This window comes from Muntiacus reevesi, chromosome 5, assembly GCF_963930625.1.
Source record: "Muntiacus reevesi chromosome 5, mMunRee1.1, whole genome shotgun sequence".
Classification (NCBI taxonomy): Eukaryota; Metazoa; Chordata; class Mammalia; order Artiodactyla; family Cervidae; genus Muntiacus; species Muntiacus reevesi.
In genome coordinates, this window is record NC_089253.1 from 118,306,909 (window position 1) to 118,322,655 (window position 15,747).

Genomic DNA, 15,747 nt, shown 5'->3' on the forward strand with positions numbered 1-15,747 from the left:
AGAATGCAGAGGTCATGCCGTGCCGGCCTGCTTCACCCGGCAGGCTGCTGGGTCTTCCTGCTGAGGAGAGGGTTTCTGGGGAACACCATCCAATACCAGCATAAACTAAAAGGCAACGCAATGCCAAGGTGCACCAACTAATAAGCTCCAAAGCCTAGAAGATTTCTGGCTTAGCTGTTAGAGGTTCTCTGAGGAAATGTGTCCCTCAGTAGTATATGGCCGAGTAAAGTCAGAACTTAAATTCACTGAACATTATTGTGAATCAGGAAAGAAAAGGTTATAGGATGCAATTTCCATCTCTCTCTAGGTAAGGGCTTAAAGGAGGCTTTTACATTTGGCAGTAGACAGAATTAGCAAAACAATAAAATAACTGTGGTCTGGGTGCACAAAGGGCTGCAGCTATCTCAAACAGTAATAGAAGGATCAATATTACTATCGCTCTAATTAAAAAAAAACAACAGCTCAACCCAACAATTTTGTCAAAGTCACATGGTGGGGAAGCTAAGCAAATGCTGAAGCTCTTAAATATCCACCTCTAAGGGCCTCAGCTTTTGCTCTTCATAAACATCAAGGGGCCCTTGGTCCCTGTTCTCTCTGGTGATGGAGTGTGTGCACACCACCTCTGGACACACGGGAACTTCCGGAACACTGACACTGCGCTCAGCGTCCATCTCCACACAGTCCCCAATATTTCATCCGTGCTTCTGTGACAGGCTCCATCCTCCCTTTGCTCTACTGACATGAGTTGTCCCTGTCGAAAGCTGCTAGACTCTGTAACATCTTTCTTGAGGGACATACCCTCAAGAAAGCTACTTAGGAAGTACCCTAAGTATGGATCCACTCCACATCTATATATAACATGCTGCAGTCACTCATTCATTTCTACAACCTTTTCCAGCAACATCCATGTTGGAAGAAAACCAAACTACCCATCAAGAAAAGCCTGTCCAGCCCCTAGAACTCTGGCGGCCCTCCAGGAGATGGAATAGGGAGGACCACAGCATTGCAAAGCCCCCCGTACACTCAGAAGCAGGCCCTCCAGAGAGGACGCCTGAAGCCCGGCCCTACTTCTCACCTTTTGTAGAAGTGGAAGCGCTCGGTGAGCAGCAGGAACTGCTTCTCTCCCTGAAGGAAGAAGTGTCTGGCCCTGGAGACCCCAGACTTCTGGGTGTACTCGCAGATATGAGTGAAGTTCAGCTCCTCCTTCTTGAAGTAATTTCGGAGACGCACAAAGTCAAAGTAGGAGGGGACATAGATAAGCGTGTGGGACATGACTGCATCCCGATACTGAGGCAAAATCTTGTTCACGAAAAAGTTGAACCTGATTTGGAAAGGCAAAGGGCAAAGTCAGCGGTCTGGAAGTGAGCCCAAAGGATGAGTGCTAACTACATGACCCCGGGCGAGTCTCATCTCCCTCTACCTCCCCTAAGAGGCCAATCTGGTCTACCGCACCGCAAAGAGACTAGACTTGTTCAACACTTTGGAAAGTGCTAACACTACTCATCACAGAGTGTGGACGTGACACCGGTATATCCCAGAGAATTATTCTAGGAAGTATAAACCATATCACTCATTCATTCAGTTGTCAGTCAACAAACATTTACTGAACACCTACCATATAATAAGCACCATTCTGCTACCAAGGGTCCCCTGACTAACACAATGAGCAAACAGAAGAAAATAACATAGAAAATTGGAAAACAGAGTTCTTGCCCCGAAGGGCTTAGAATTAAGTTGCTGACATGCAGCATTAAGCTATTAATGTAATTTTAAAATGCCACCATCTAGGGGAAAGAACCCCTGATCCACCAACGCTGCACTAACTAGGTATCAGACCTAGGAAGAGGCATCGCTTCCCTGTCCTCTGTCAATGCCATGACGGAGGTGCATCACCTCATTTCATCTGGTAAACGGTCATCAATAAAGCCAACGTGGAGTCCAATTCTAAGTTTGAACAGCCAGGTAAAAGCCCTCTCTGGGACTCCCAGGGTTCAGTGGGAAGGCAGGGGATGTGGGTACCTGGCATCAATCACGGAAGCAAGGCTTTCCGCTTCCATCCTCTGGAAGACGTGCGGGAGCTGCACCAGGACCTGACTGATGGAGCCTGTCATCGGGACGTTCCTCACGGCCACCTGCCAGGAGTCAGGGAGCGCGTCAGGAGGTGAGCTATCCCCGCTGCTGACCAAATGTAATCCTCCCCTTCTGCCTCACGACCCAAACAACACATGACACTTCCCGCAGGTTCAGAGAAGGGGAGACCCCACCTGGCCTTGCACGTTGACGCAGTACTTGCTGAACACCGAGTTGATCTGGGCATCCTGCAGGGCCCCGAACAGCAGGGTCTGGCGATAGTACTTGGACCAATTGTTGAGGCTCCACATTCGCACCCGAGAGAAGTCCACCCCATGTGAGTCCAAGGGCAGCAGGTTCATGTGGTTCATCAAATGCTGCGAGCAGAAATAATACTCCATTAATACTGAGCACTTACCTGGAAGGCACTGCTAAGCATTCCATCAGCCTTCTGTCTTACTTAACCCCGAGAAACGCATACTATCATCTCCCAAGTTACAGCAAGAAAACTGCAGGTCAGGCAGGAGAGTGACTTGTCCTTAGGCAAGTGAACATTCCCAATGCGAAGATAAAGCTCAAACTGGCCACCTTGTGGATCTTTCAAAAAGAATCAAGATAGTACCTATACAGAGTATTTCTGAAATGCCACCCTGCTTACTCATATAAGCAACTTGGTTCCAGACTTGGACAAGAAGGAAAATGACACCGAAAACAGAACTGCTGTCCTTCCATGATCTAGTTCTTAAAACATTAGGAGACTCCCTGAGTGACTACACGTCATCCAATTAAATATGACTCAACCATCAGCTTCCCTCATAGCTCAGTCGGTAAACAACCTAACTACAATGAAGAAGACCTGGGTTCAATTTCTGGGTCGGGAAGATCCCCTGCAGAAGGAAATTGCAACTCACTCCAGTATTCTTGCTGGAGAATCCCATGGACAGAGGAGCCTGGCAGGCTACAGTCCACTGGGTCACAAGAACTGCACACAACTTAGCAAGTAAACCACCACCACAACCATCAACAGGCCTTTTCTACGTTAATCATATTTTTACCTTGTGTACTGAAGGGTTACAAATACTATAAATTTATTCCTTACTTTATAAGTACTCCCTTTTATTAGTTGCAAACTTAATCTAAGTCCTGGAGTTGTAGAAGAGGTAAGTTCTCACTTGCCTTATACTGTCAAAATAAACCTATGGTTCCATGATGAGGACTGTTAAACTCAAAGACATTGCAGAGTATGTGGAGAGGGAGAAAAAAAAATCACAGCACTAATTATGGTAGGAGGACAAAAACAACTCACATTTATCAGTAAAACATCACACATAAAGAAATCATGAGCAATCTTTTCCCAAGGAAGACTGAATAAAAGAGAATGAGCATAAACTGCAGGAGGAATTATTTTAGATAAAGACATCCTCAGTGAGGAGGGATTTCAACCAACCAACCACATTAAAGCAGTCTATTAGCAGAAGCCACCTTTCTAAGTGGAAGAACTCTTATCTGGAGATTTGAAAAGATCAACAAGAGTTTTTATCTTTCTGGATACTGACCAACCTGTGGATAGCAGAGGGGACACTTCGCATTTTCAAACTGGAAAATGTGGAACATTTTCATTTCCAAACTAACTGAGTTTTAATCTGGACTTTAATAATCTTTTTAGACTCAACCCACTGAGCTTCTTGCCTTTAAATGTGAATGACCAACATTACCAGGACATGCTCCCAGTTCTGCATCAAGTAAATGTCAGCTTGATCAATGATGAGCAGCTCAATAGAAGACAGAAAGTCAAAATCTCTCTTCTTCTCTCCTTCTCCACCAATGATGGTCCTCAAGCCCAGAGGGGAGGCGATGAGGATGTCCGAGGAATAGAAGGGGGCGTAAAGTCGGATGCTCCTCTGCAGAATCGCCACTCCTACACAAACAGCCAAGGACATGTCAGTTCTTTAGTCACCACCAAGCCATCAGCTTCCACCTTCTCAAAGTGCCACCTCCCCTTATACCTTCCATAGCTTCCCCCATAGCATGTAACTGTACTCAAACTGCTTTCATTATTAAAATTATCATCACCCCTCCTTTACATTGATGGTCCCTGCTAGCCCCCACTCTCTCTTCCTTTTCTTCAATGGCAAATCTTCCAGAAAATCGTCTCTACTTTTAAAATTTCCTCCTCACTCTCAATGCACTGCAGTCTGCCTCTGATTCTTAGGACGCCACTGACATAGCTCTTGCTAAAGGTCACCAAAAGCTCTTTGGTGCTTCTTGTCTTTAATGTATAAGCACATCCTCCTTGAAATGTTCTTTTCCTTACTGGTGGTTTCCATGACTTCAACACTTGGTTCTCTTATCACTGACTGGTGGTCCTTATCTATCTTTCCAGATTCAGACAGCTCTTCTACAAATCCCTGGATTCACCTGCAAGCTCTCTTTCACTCTGCATAAAGCTCTGGATAGATATATTCACTAATGATGGTCTTAACACTACTGTCACAAAATTTTATATTTCCTGCCCACGTCTCATTCCGAAGCAAAAAGCAGCAGTTTGTAAAGAGCCCAAGTGGTACGTGAAGGAGACTGCTTATCTGAAAGCATGTACCAGAGGGGCAAAAGACTGCTGGGGACTCTCTGGGGGTAGAATGCTGGTGGAAAGCACTTTTACAAACGCCCTCTACCTTGATGACACTGGTGGGCACCATTTCTGCACACTCACTCTTAGCACACCCACAGTAGTGGGTGAACACCCCCCATCCCACTGCCCTGCACTGCTGGCGGGCAGCGCTGGCAGACACGGACAGCAAGCAGCCCCGCCGACCCCCTCCCACGCCACTCGCAGGGCACCACCAGAGCCAACGATCGCGTGCAGCCCACATGGGGACATCCCTTGAGTGCCAGGCTCAGGCAGGTGGCGGGGAGGCTGCGTTTCTGGACTCCAAAGGAGTGAAACAAGCAGAGAGTTTGTGGGACAACCAAGAACTAGGAAAAGGTTAAACAATACAGTTCATCTCCCACACAGAGCCACTCCTTCAAGACAGGGAGCCATAACTGGCTTGCATAATATACAGAAACAAACAGCCAAGCAAAATGAGGAAGCAGGGGAACATGTTTCAACTGAAGGAACAAGACAGAACCCCAGAAAAAAACTGAATGAGACAGATGTAAGCAGTTTATTTGATAAAGAAGTCCAAGTCATGGTCATCAAAACGCTCACCAAACTTGGGAGATAATGAATAAACAAACACATGAGAAACTCAATAAAGAGAAAATATTGAGTGAGTTCTAAAAGAACTCAGAGAGCTGAAGAATATAACTGAGCTGAGAAATACACTAGAGGGAATCCACAGACTAGACGATATGAAAGAGTGTCAGTGACCTGAAAGACAGGGCAGTGGAAATGACCCCAAGAGAATGGCAAAGAGAAAATAAAAAATTTTTCTTTAAATGAGGACAGTTTAAGGGACAGCATCAAGGTTTCTATCATCAGCATTAACAAGTCCCAGAAGGAGGAGAGAGAGAAAGAGTCATTAACATCTACATTATGGGTGACCCAGGAGAGGGAGGAGAAGACAGAAAGGGGCAGAAAACTTATTTGAAGAAACAATGGCTGAAAATTTCCCTAACCCAGTGAAGGAAACAGACATTCAGGTCCAGGAAGCACAAAGACATGGTATTTTATGGAGAAAACCCTAAAGACTCCACCAAAAAACAGTTAGAACAAATAAATTTAGTAAAGCTGCAAGATACAAAATTAACATACAGAAATCTGGTGCATTTCTATACATTCATAATGAACTATCAGAAAGAGAAATTAAGAAAACAATCCCATTTACAACTGCATCAAAAAGAATAAAATACCTAAGAATTAATCTAGCCAAAAAGGTAAAAGACTTGTAGTTGGAAATTATAAGGTCTTAAAAGAAACTGAAGATGACATAAACAAATGCAAAATATACCATGCTCAGAGACTGGAAAAATCAGCATTGTTAAAATGTCCACAGTACCCAAGAAAACTACAGATTCAATGCAATTCCTATCAAAATACCCATGATATATTTTACAGAACTAGAATAATCGTAAAGTATGTTTAGAGCTACAAAAGACCTTGAATATCTAAACTGATCATAAGAAAGAAGAACAAAGCTGGAGGTATCCTGCTCCCTGATTTTAAACTACACTAAAAGTCTACAGTATTCAAAACTGTATGGTACTAGCACAAACAGAACAGAAATAGAGAGCCCAGATATAAACCCATATTTCTATAGCTAATTAATCTATGAAAAGGAGACAAAAATATACAATGTGGAAAAGATGGTCTCATGAACAAATGGTGCTGGGAAAACTGGAGAGCTGCATGCAAAGAATGAAACTGGACCATGAGCTTACACCAACTACAAAAATCAACTCAAAATGAATTAAAGACTTGAACGTAAGACCTGAAAAACCACAAAACCCCTAGAGGAAAACACAGGCAGCAACTTTCTTGACATCAGTCTTAGTGATATTTTTTTGGATCTGCTCCACCAGCAAGGGCAATGAAAGCAAAATTAAATGTGACTCAGTCAGTTTAGTTCAATTCAGTCACTCAGTGTGTCCAACTCTTTGCAACCTCATGAATTGCAGCACACCAGGCCTCCCTGTCCATCACAAACTCCCAGAGTTTACTCAAACTCATGCCCATTGAGTCGGTGATGCCATCCAGCCATCTCATCCTCTGTCGTCCCCTTCTCCTCCTTCCCCGAACCCCTCCCAGCATCAGGGTCTTTTCCAATGAGTCAACTCTTCACATGAGGTGGCCAAAGTATTGGAGTTTTAACTTTAGCACCAGTCCTTCCAATGAACACCCAGGACTGATCTACTTTAAGATGGACTGGTTGGATCTCCTTTCAATCCAAGGGACTCTCAAGAGTCTTCTCCAACACCACAGTTCAAAAGCACCAATTTTCGGCGCTCAGCTTTCTCAACAGTCCAACTCTCACATCCATACATGACCACTGGAAAAACCATAGCTTTGACTAGACGGACCTTTGTTGGCAATGTAATGTCTCTGCTTTTTAATATGCTATCTAGGTCGGTCACAACTTTCCTTCCAAGGAGTAAGCGTCTTTTAATTTCATGGTTGCCATCACCATCTGCAGTGATTTTGGAGCCCCCCAAAATAAAATCTTGACACTGTTTCCACTGTTTCCCCATCTATTTCCCATGAAGTGATGGGACCAGATGCCATGATCTTAGTTTTCTGAATGTTGAGCTTTAAGCCAACTTTTTCACTCTCCTCTTTCACTTTCATCAAGAGGCTTTTTAGTTACTCTTCACTTTCTGCCATAAGGGTGGTGTCATCTGCATATCTGAGGTTATTGGTATTTCTCCCGGACTACTTCAAGCTAAAAATATTCGGCACAGCAATGGAAACCAACAACAAAACAAAAAGGCGATCTACTGAACTAGAGAAGATATTTGCATATGTGGTAAGGGGTTAATATCCAAAATATATAAAGAATTATGGTGACACATTATCAGAAAAACAAACAATAAAAGTGGGCTGAGGATCTGAACAGACATTTTCTCAAAGTCATAGGGATGACCAACAGGCATATGTAGAGATGCTCAACATCACTAAAGATCAGGGAAATGCAAACCAAAGCCACAAGGAAAAAAATCAACAGTACAATGAGGTACTATCCTACTCCAGTTAGAAAGGCCATCATTAAAAAGTCTGCCAACAACAAGTGCTGGAGAGGGGTGGAGAAAAGGGAGCCCTCCAACACTGCTGGTGGGAATGCGAGCCAGTACAGCCACTAATGGAGACAGAATGGAGGTTCCTCGGAAAACTAAAGACAAGATTACCATATGACCCAGTAGTCCCACTGCTGGGGATATAGTTGGCCAAAACTACAATTCAAAAAGACACACCTACCCCTATATTCGTAGCAGCACTGTTCCCAATAGCCAAGACATGGAACCACCTAAATATCCATCAACAGAAGAGTGAATAAAGGAGATGAGGGGCGGGTGTGTGTGTGTGTGTGTGTGTGTGTGTGATGGAAACCACCTAAATATCCATCAACAGAAGAGTGAATAAAGGAGATGCGGGGCAGGTGTGTGTGTGTGTGTGTGTGTGTGTGTGTTTATGTTGGAAACCACCTAAATATTCATCAACAGAAGAGTGAATAAAGGAGATGCGGGGCGGGTGTGTGTGTGTGTGTTGGAAACCACCTAAATATTCATCAACAGAAGAGTGAATAAAGGAGATGCGGGGCGGGTGTGTGTGTGTGTGTGTGTGTGTGTGAGTGATGGAAACCACCTACATATCCATCAACAGAAGAGTGAATAAAGGAGATGCGGGGCGGGTGTGTGTGTGTGTGTGTGTGTGATGGAAACCACCTAAATATTCATCAACAGAAGAGTGAATAAAGGAGATGCGGGGTGTGTGTGTGTGTGTGTGTGTGTGTGTGTGTGTGTGTGTGTGTGTGTGTGTGTGTGTCTGTGTGTGTGATGGAAACCACCTAAATATTCATCAACAGAAGAGTGAATAAAGGAGATGCGGGGCGGGAGTGTGTGTGTGTGTGTGTGTGTGTGTGTGAGTGATGGAAACCACCTAAATATTCATCAACAGAAGAGTGAATAAAGGAGATGCGGGGCGGGTGTGTGTGTGTGTGTGTGTGATGGAAACCACCTAAATATCCATCAACAGAAGAGTGCATAAAGGAGATGCGGGGCGGGTGTGTGTGTGTGTGTGTGAGATGGAAACCACCTAAATATCCATCAACAGAAGAATGAATAAAGGAGATGCGGGGCGGGTATGTGTGTGTGTGTGTGCGTGTGCGTGTGCGTGTGTGATGGAGTACTGCTCAGCCATAAGAAGAGCACAATAATGCAGGCTGTGTGTCCGTATGTATGTGTATATATATGAATAAATATAGATATATAGGAATACTACTCAGTGTGTGTGATGGGATACTATTCAGCCACAAAAAGAGCAAACCAATGCCATCTGCAGCAACATGAATACAACCAGAGATTATCATACGAAGTGAAGAATGAAGAAAGTCAGAAAGAGAAAGGCAAATACCGTATGATATCACTTACATGTGCAAACTAAAATAAGGCACAAATGAACCTGTCTACAAAACAGAAAGAGACTCACAGGCATAGAGAACAGACCTGCAGCTGCTGGGGGGGAAGGGATAGGGATGGACTGGAGGTTTGCAATTAGTTGATGCAAACCATTACATTTAGAATGAATGAGCAACAGCGTCCTCCTGCATAGCACAAGGAACTATATTCTATCTCCTGGGGTAAGTCACAGTGGAAAAGAATATTAAAAAGAATATATGTATAACGGAGTCACTTTTGTCGTACAGCTGAAATCAGCACAACATTGCAGATCAACCATGCTTCAATTTTTTTAAAAAACAAATAATGTATCAGGTGGCTAGTAAGTGCGATGATCAAAATGAAATAACAAATAGACTGTGACACTGAGTTAGAGTTCTTGCAGCCACCATGTAAGTTGGTATTAGCCTCATTTTACATTTGAATAAACCAAAGCACAGGGGAAAACAGAACACAATGAAATATCACCTCACACCTGTCAGAAGAGGTTTCATCAAAAAGACAAGAAATAACAAGTGCTGACAAGGACGTGGAGAAAAGGGAACCCTTGTGCACGGTTAATGCGAATGTAAACTGGTGTAGCCACCATGGAAAACAGTACAGAGGTGCCTCAAAAATTAAAAACAGGACCATCACCAAAAGAGAAAACAGAAAAACCACCATACAACTGAGCAAGTTCACTTCCGGGTACTGATCCAAAGAAAACAAAAACACTAATTCAAAAAGATATATGCACTCCTATGTTCACTGCAGTATTTAAAATAGCCAAGGTATGGAGGCCACCTAAGAGTCCACAGGTAGACGAATGGATAAAGCTGTGGTATACAGACACACACACACACACACACACACACACACACAATGGAATATTACTCAGTCATAAGTAAATGAAATCTAGCCATCTGCAACAACAATGATGGACCTTGAAGGTATTACCATAAGTGAAATAAATCAGATAGACAATTATCAATACCATATGATATCTCTTAGATGTGGATCTAAGAAACAAAACAAACAAAAAACCAGACTGATACAGGGAACAGATCGGTGGCTGCCAGAAAATGGGGGCAGGGGTTGGAGGGTGGGCAACATGGGTTGGGCTGGGCGGTGATCAAGAGGTACAAAACATTCACTTAAGAAGTGAACAGACCACCAACGTATGCCATGGATCCAATGTATGCCAATGGGGAACATAGTCAATAACACTGTATTAACTCTGTATGGCAACAAATGGTAACTATACTTTTTGTGTGATCAGTTTGTAAGGTATATAGACAATGAATCTCTATGCTGTAAATCTGAAACTAGCATGTCAATTATACATCAATTAAAAAAAAGAGTGATTTATCAGCTGTTCGCGGACCACCTGCACATGTTTAAAACTAAACATCGACTCTCACCCCCTGCACCTCACACTCCAGCCGTGCTAAAGCCTCTTGAGTCTGAGGTCATACTATTTATTCATCCTCATGCCTCCGCACAGTTTCCTGTCTGAAACTCTTTCCCTCACTCAGATCTCTCTACTTTGTAACTGGCTAAATCCTATCCAGGTTTCGACATAGTACAGACAGTACTTCCAGCAGCAGATCTTCCCAAACAGTCCTGTGTCCACTGTGAGTATGGATATCTGCTTTAAATACTTAAAACAGCCACTGCATCCTCTAACCATAACACATCTTCCATCTCATACTGTCTGATTTGCCTTTGGGCTGGACTTCCTTAAGAGTAACTTTTAATCCTTCTAATCCTATATCCCCAGCTACTTCACAGTGCTTAACACAGTAGATGCTAAATAATCAGTAAATGAGTGTATGTGATAATAAATATTCTCCAAGAAATTTTTCCATGTACAACCAACCAAATACACGGGAGCAGAATGTGACAAGCAAAAATGCGAAAAGTCGGGCGGGAGTCAGTAAGTCCGGGGTAGAGATAACTCCACACAGCAGGCAGGGGGGGAGTCCACTATGCACAAGCCCTTCAGTTAATTCACCTTCCCGACTGACCCACTCAGCCCCTTCACCTCCAGCTCCCTTGGACTCCTGTAGCACTAGGAGCTACCAGCTATGGGTGAGCCGAGACGTTCATTACACATGTACATGTTACATATGTACATACGCTTTTCATGTATGCCTTTGGAGACGCTCCATTTCATCAGCCAAGCGTCCACCCCATTAGCCAAAGCAAGGCTCTCCCCGGGCAGAAGAGATGCCTCAGATGCACCTGGTTCTGCCAGGAGTCTAGCAGTGACCCTCTGAGAGAATGTCTAATTCCAGGCTTCTGGCTCCCAGCTATGCGTGCCTCACACCCAGCCCCTCGGGGTCTCAGTCTGGACAAGGGGCAATTACCAATCCGGAAGTGGTCATCGATGTTTCCCACAAACACAGCTTCGTAGTCCTCAGGCCTCTTCAGGTTGGGCGGTCGCTCCTCGGGATCGGAGCCGTACTCTCCATTAAACCTCTTTTTGTTGCTGACAATGATTTTCTTCTTGCTGTCGCCCTCCAGGAGGCTGATGAAGAGCTGCACCACCCGCAAGGCAGCTTCCCGGAACGGCACCACGACCAGCACCTGTTGATGGAGAGGTGGGCAGCCTTGGGGGCTAGCGGAAGGAAGGGCAGCTCGAGGTGAGCCCGCGGGGGACCTGGAGCTAACGAGTCCCCTGATCCGCAGCCCCGGGCAGGGACGCCCTGGCTCAGTACTGCAGGCTGGGTATCTTTCAGACCCACAGCACCGTGTCCTATGGACTTCAATCTCATGGCCCCGTGGGGGACATTCTTAAGCAGAATGCGGGAATACCTTTTAGGGTAACTCTATGCCTTTAACAGCGGTATGCACCAGCAAAAGCCCAAGGACATAAACAGACAAAGCTCTCTGAAGACAAGAAATGTTACTCATTTCTGTCTCCTACAGAACTCATTCAGCATCGTGATTTCATGTATTTCATCATGATTTCAGCCAAGGAATATGCTGAATAAAGAATCAGATGTATTAGCAGAGAACAAATTAAGCTAGTAAGGACTAAACTATCATTACTTCTCTAGTACATTTCCTGGTACACTTTTCAGAAATGACGATAAAGTATTTCTGAAATAAGATCATATTTCAATGGGAAATATAGGAATCAGTTTTCCTAACATTTCTAAAAATGCTTAGTATTAACTGTTGAGGAAAAAAAAACAAAACAGAAGATGCTTAACAAATAATTTCTAACTACCCTTGTGTACATGGGTTTTTTTCTAACTACACTTCGCTGCGGCTTCCCTGGTGACTCAATGGTAAAGAATCTGCCTGCAATATAGGAGTTATGGGTTCAATCCCTGAGTTGGGAAGATCCCTTGGCGGAGGGAATGGCAACCCACCACAGTATTCTTGCCTGGGGAATCCCATGGACAGAGGAGCCTGGCGGACTATAGTCCAAGGGGAACCAAAAGAGTTAGACACGACTTAGTGACTAAACAACTCAACCCTGTGTAAACAATACAGTCTGTAAACAATACAATCAGTGGAAATAACCCCAGTCAGATCAGTTTCACTTGGGTGTTCTACCTCATACCCTGTTTTGCAGTTCTAAATGGAAACAGATAATCAGTCTATCCTGATGTTCAAGATTCTGAGGTGGTTTCCCAGAAGGGCATCCAGCACAGCCAGAGGGGTGCACTGACTCAGCTTGGTACAGCGTGGGGATGACGGATCACTTTTGACGAGGGCAGTTACTGCCCTGCTGGGACACTAAGAGTCTAGTGGTTTTCCCCAGCTATCGAACAAGAGGGCTGGACTAAGAAATCTCTTAAGAGCCGCATCATCCTATTAAGAATCCTATTAAGCTCAATGAGAAGGATCTAAGAAGATGAGGCCTGTTCAATACAGAGACATGGGTGAAGGGGTGAGGGGGATGGGAGGTACAGTATCTAGCTACACGACATCATGAAAAATGTAGCAAGTCAGAAGACATTTTCTATGTAAGCCCTCAAACCACTGGCGCTTAAGCCTAGGAGCCCACACACATGTAATCATCACTTTAAGTTGCAATAATGATACAATGGGAAAACAGGGGTTTTGCTTCCCAAGGTTTACATAGGTACGTGGCTTAGTGAAGAGAAGCCTTGGTTTTAGTCCTGTCTGTGCTACTCTCTCCCTGGTTCTCTCTGACAAGGCCCTTTATGAATCTAGGTCTGTGTCCACAGATGTAATATGCAGGGACCAAGTAAAAAGTTCCCTAAGGACCCACCCAGCTCTGACAGTCACAAAGACGAGATGTACAGTGGAGTGCTACTTACGCAGAGGATCAGGTTTATCTCCAAGGAGAATTATCACGGAGGTACCTCCTACTCACATCTTCAGGTAGACCCACCGTTAGAGCCAGCCCACTGAGCCGTCTGCAGCACCGCTCTAACGTCGCCCGGCGAACACGCTCAGGCCTGGACTTACTCGGTGCTCCGATTATTAAAGCCCCTGAGAACCCGCTCAGTGCCAGGGCCTACACGGCAGCGCCTCCCGGCCTCCTGGAGGGCAAAGTCTGCCGCCACTCACCTTGGGCCTGGTCAGCCCTTGGTCCCTGAAGTCGTCGTCGTCACCCACCCCGAGTTTCTGGCTTCGGCGTCGGCTGTTGTTGCCAAGCACCTGTGCGTTGGCTTTGAGGACGTGATTTATTATGTGCAGGCAGTACACGTGGCGGATCTCTTCCCCATTCTTCAGGGCGGTCCTTTCCGGGTAGAACAGGTCCCGGTAAGAATTCATAATTAAGAAGAGCTCTTTCTGGAGGGGTGTGAAGGGGCTACTTGATTTTTGGGGACCAGAGAGGAACTGGCTGTTGGTCTTGATCCAGGTGGATTCCAGGGGCTTTTGAAGATGAACTGACTTTAAGTCAATGTCCTTTGGGGGTTTAAAGGTTTCCAACTTCTGAAACTTGGATGAGAAGACAACCTGGCCCAGGATGGGCCACTGAGGGAGAAAGAATCAAGAAGTTAGAAATGAATGACAGTACCTCACCTTCATACGGTACTTCATAACTTACCTAGGCCTCTGATGACTTACAGATTCTCTCACTTAATCCTAACAACAACCGTGCAAGGTAAACACTATAATGCTCTTCTTACAGTTCAGGAAATGTGGAGATTCAGAGGTTACAGAATTCAGACAGACAGAAGAGAACAGAGCCACGGGTCAGAGCGCAAGGTTTCTGACTTTAGAAAACTTGTAAGCTCTCAGCCAATCAGTGGGTCACAGACTGTGCTGTGGACCACACTGTAGGAAGTCAAAATTTATTCTAGACAAAAAAAAAGGACTCAATGGTCAAGTAACTTTGATAAACACTACAAAACCTAATCCCCCTCAGGGAGAGTCGCGGCAGAATAGATATGAAGGTTCTGCTGAGTCCTGTGACAAGGACTCTGTTCCCCTTTGTTTAACCCAGAGTTTTCCAAATTTGCCTGGGCATGGAGCAAGGTGTTTTTTTTGAATGAGGTTTTTGTTGGGATTTTTTTTGGGGGAGTGGAAGGGATGCTTGCACTCTAATGAAACAGTTGATCTTAGCAATAAAGGATGACCTCTGCAATAAAAAAGAATTAACTACTAAATATATGCCAGCAAGTAGGATGAATTTCCAGGGAACTATCCTAAGTGAAAAAAGCCAACCTGTATGATTGTATTTCTAGAACACTTTTCAGACAACAAGATGACAGAAATGGAGAACAGATGAGTGGTCATTACCAAGGGTTCGGGAAGGGGGGAAGGAGGTGGTTGCGGTCATGAAATAGCACCAGAGAAGAGGAGGGATCTTCACAGAGCTGGGAATGCTCTGCATGTTGGCTGTGGTGGTGGAAATGGGAACCGACACATGTGATAAAACAGTGCAGAACTAAGTAACACACACAAATCAACAGTAGCTACACCAAGGAAACCTGAGTGAGACAAGGAGACTGGATCAATGGAAATCTCCTAACTGCGATACTGTGCTACAGTTCTGCAGGATGTTACCACTGGGGTAAACTAGGCAAAGAGCGTATGGGTATCTTTGCATTGTTTCTTACAACCGCATCTCTAAGAACTATCTCAATAAAAATTTCAACGAACACGGAGCCTGGCAGGCTACAGTCCACGGGGTCATGAAGAGTCGGACGTGGCTGGGCGAGTGAGCACACACACAGGCTCTTCCAGCCTTCCTATGTCCCGCTCCCCACCAAGTCATCTGCCACCGATGTGTATCACACATTTAGGGAGACCACTAGAGCCCAAAATCACTGCTTTTCTCCATTTGTGACTGTGATGATGGAACAATGCTTACTTTTAGCTGTTCGGTAGTCTTGGGATTTGTGGCAACAGCCTGGATTTCTTTTTCTTTCAATTTTGTGTTCACATGTTGTACAAATGGATCTAATTTAGAAAAGAAGATTAGAACAGTTAGAGCAAATGACAGGGATTTTTTAGTCTTTCCTTTTAATGACATGGTGTTCTTCATGATGATAACTCACCTTTTTTCCCCATCTACTTCCCCCATCATTTATTCCAGTCCAGAGCTTCAAAGTTTCTGACACATTCATTTCCCTAAAGCGTTTCTTTAACCAC

The 15,747-nt window shown here is 44.5% G+C and overlaps 1 protein-coding gene across 2 annotated transcripts in view; it reads right to left on the minus strand.

The window, feature by feature from the left end:
* The window catches only part of UTP25 (UTP25 small subunit processome component), a 44,960-nt gene that overhangs the window by 23,906 nt on the left and 5,307 nt on the right, over positions 1-15,747 (minus strand). For both annotated transcript variants that reach the window (XM_065936281.1, XM_065936280.1), the window contains exons 5-11: positions 15,467-15,555; positions 13,714-14,124; positions 11,532-11,751; positions 3,786-3,988; positions 2,265-2,447; positions 2,020-2,132; positions 1,076-1,321 (exon numbers count right to left, since the gene is read on the minus strand). In XM_065936281.1, the coding sequence (XP_065792353.1) occupies positions 1,076-1,321; positions 2,020-2,132; positions 2,265-2,447; positions 3,786-3,988; positions 11,532-11,751; positions 13,714-14,124; positions 15,467-15,555 (1,465 nt within the window). The remainder of the gene's footprint in view (positions 1-1,075; positions 1,322-2,019; positions 2,133-2,264; positions 2,448-3,785; positions 3,989-11,531; positions 11,752-13,713; positions 14,125-15,466; positions 15,556-15,747) is intronic.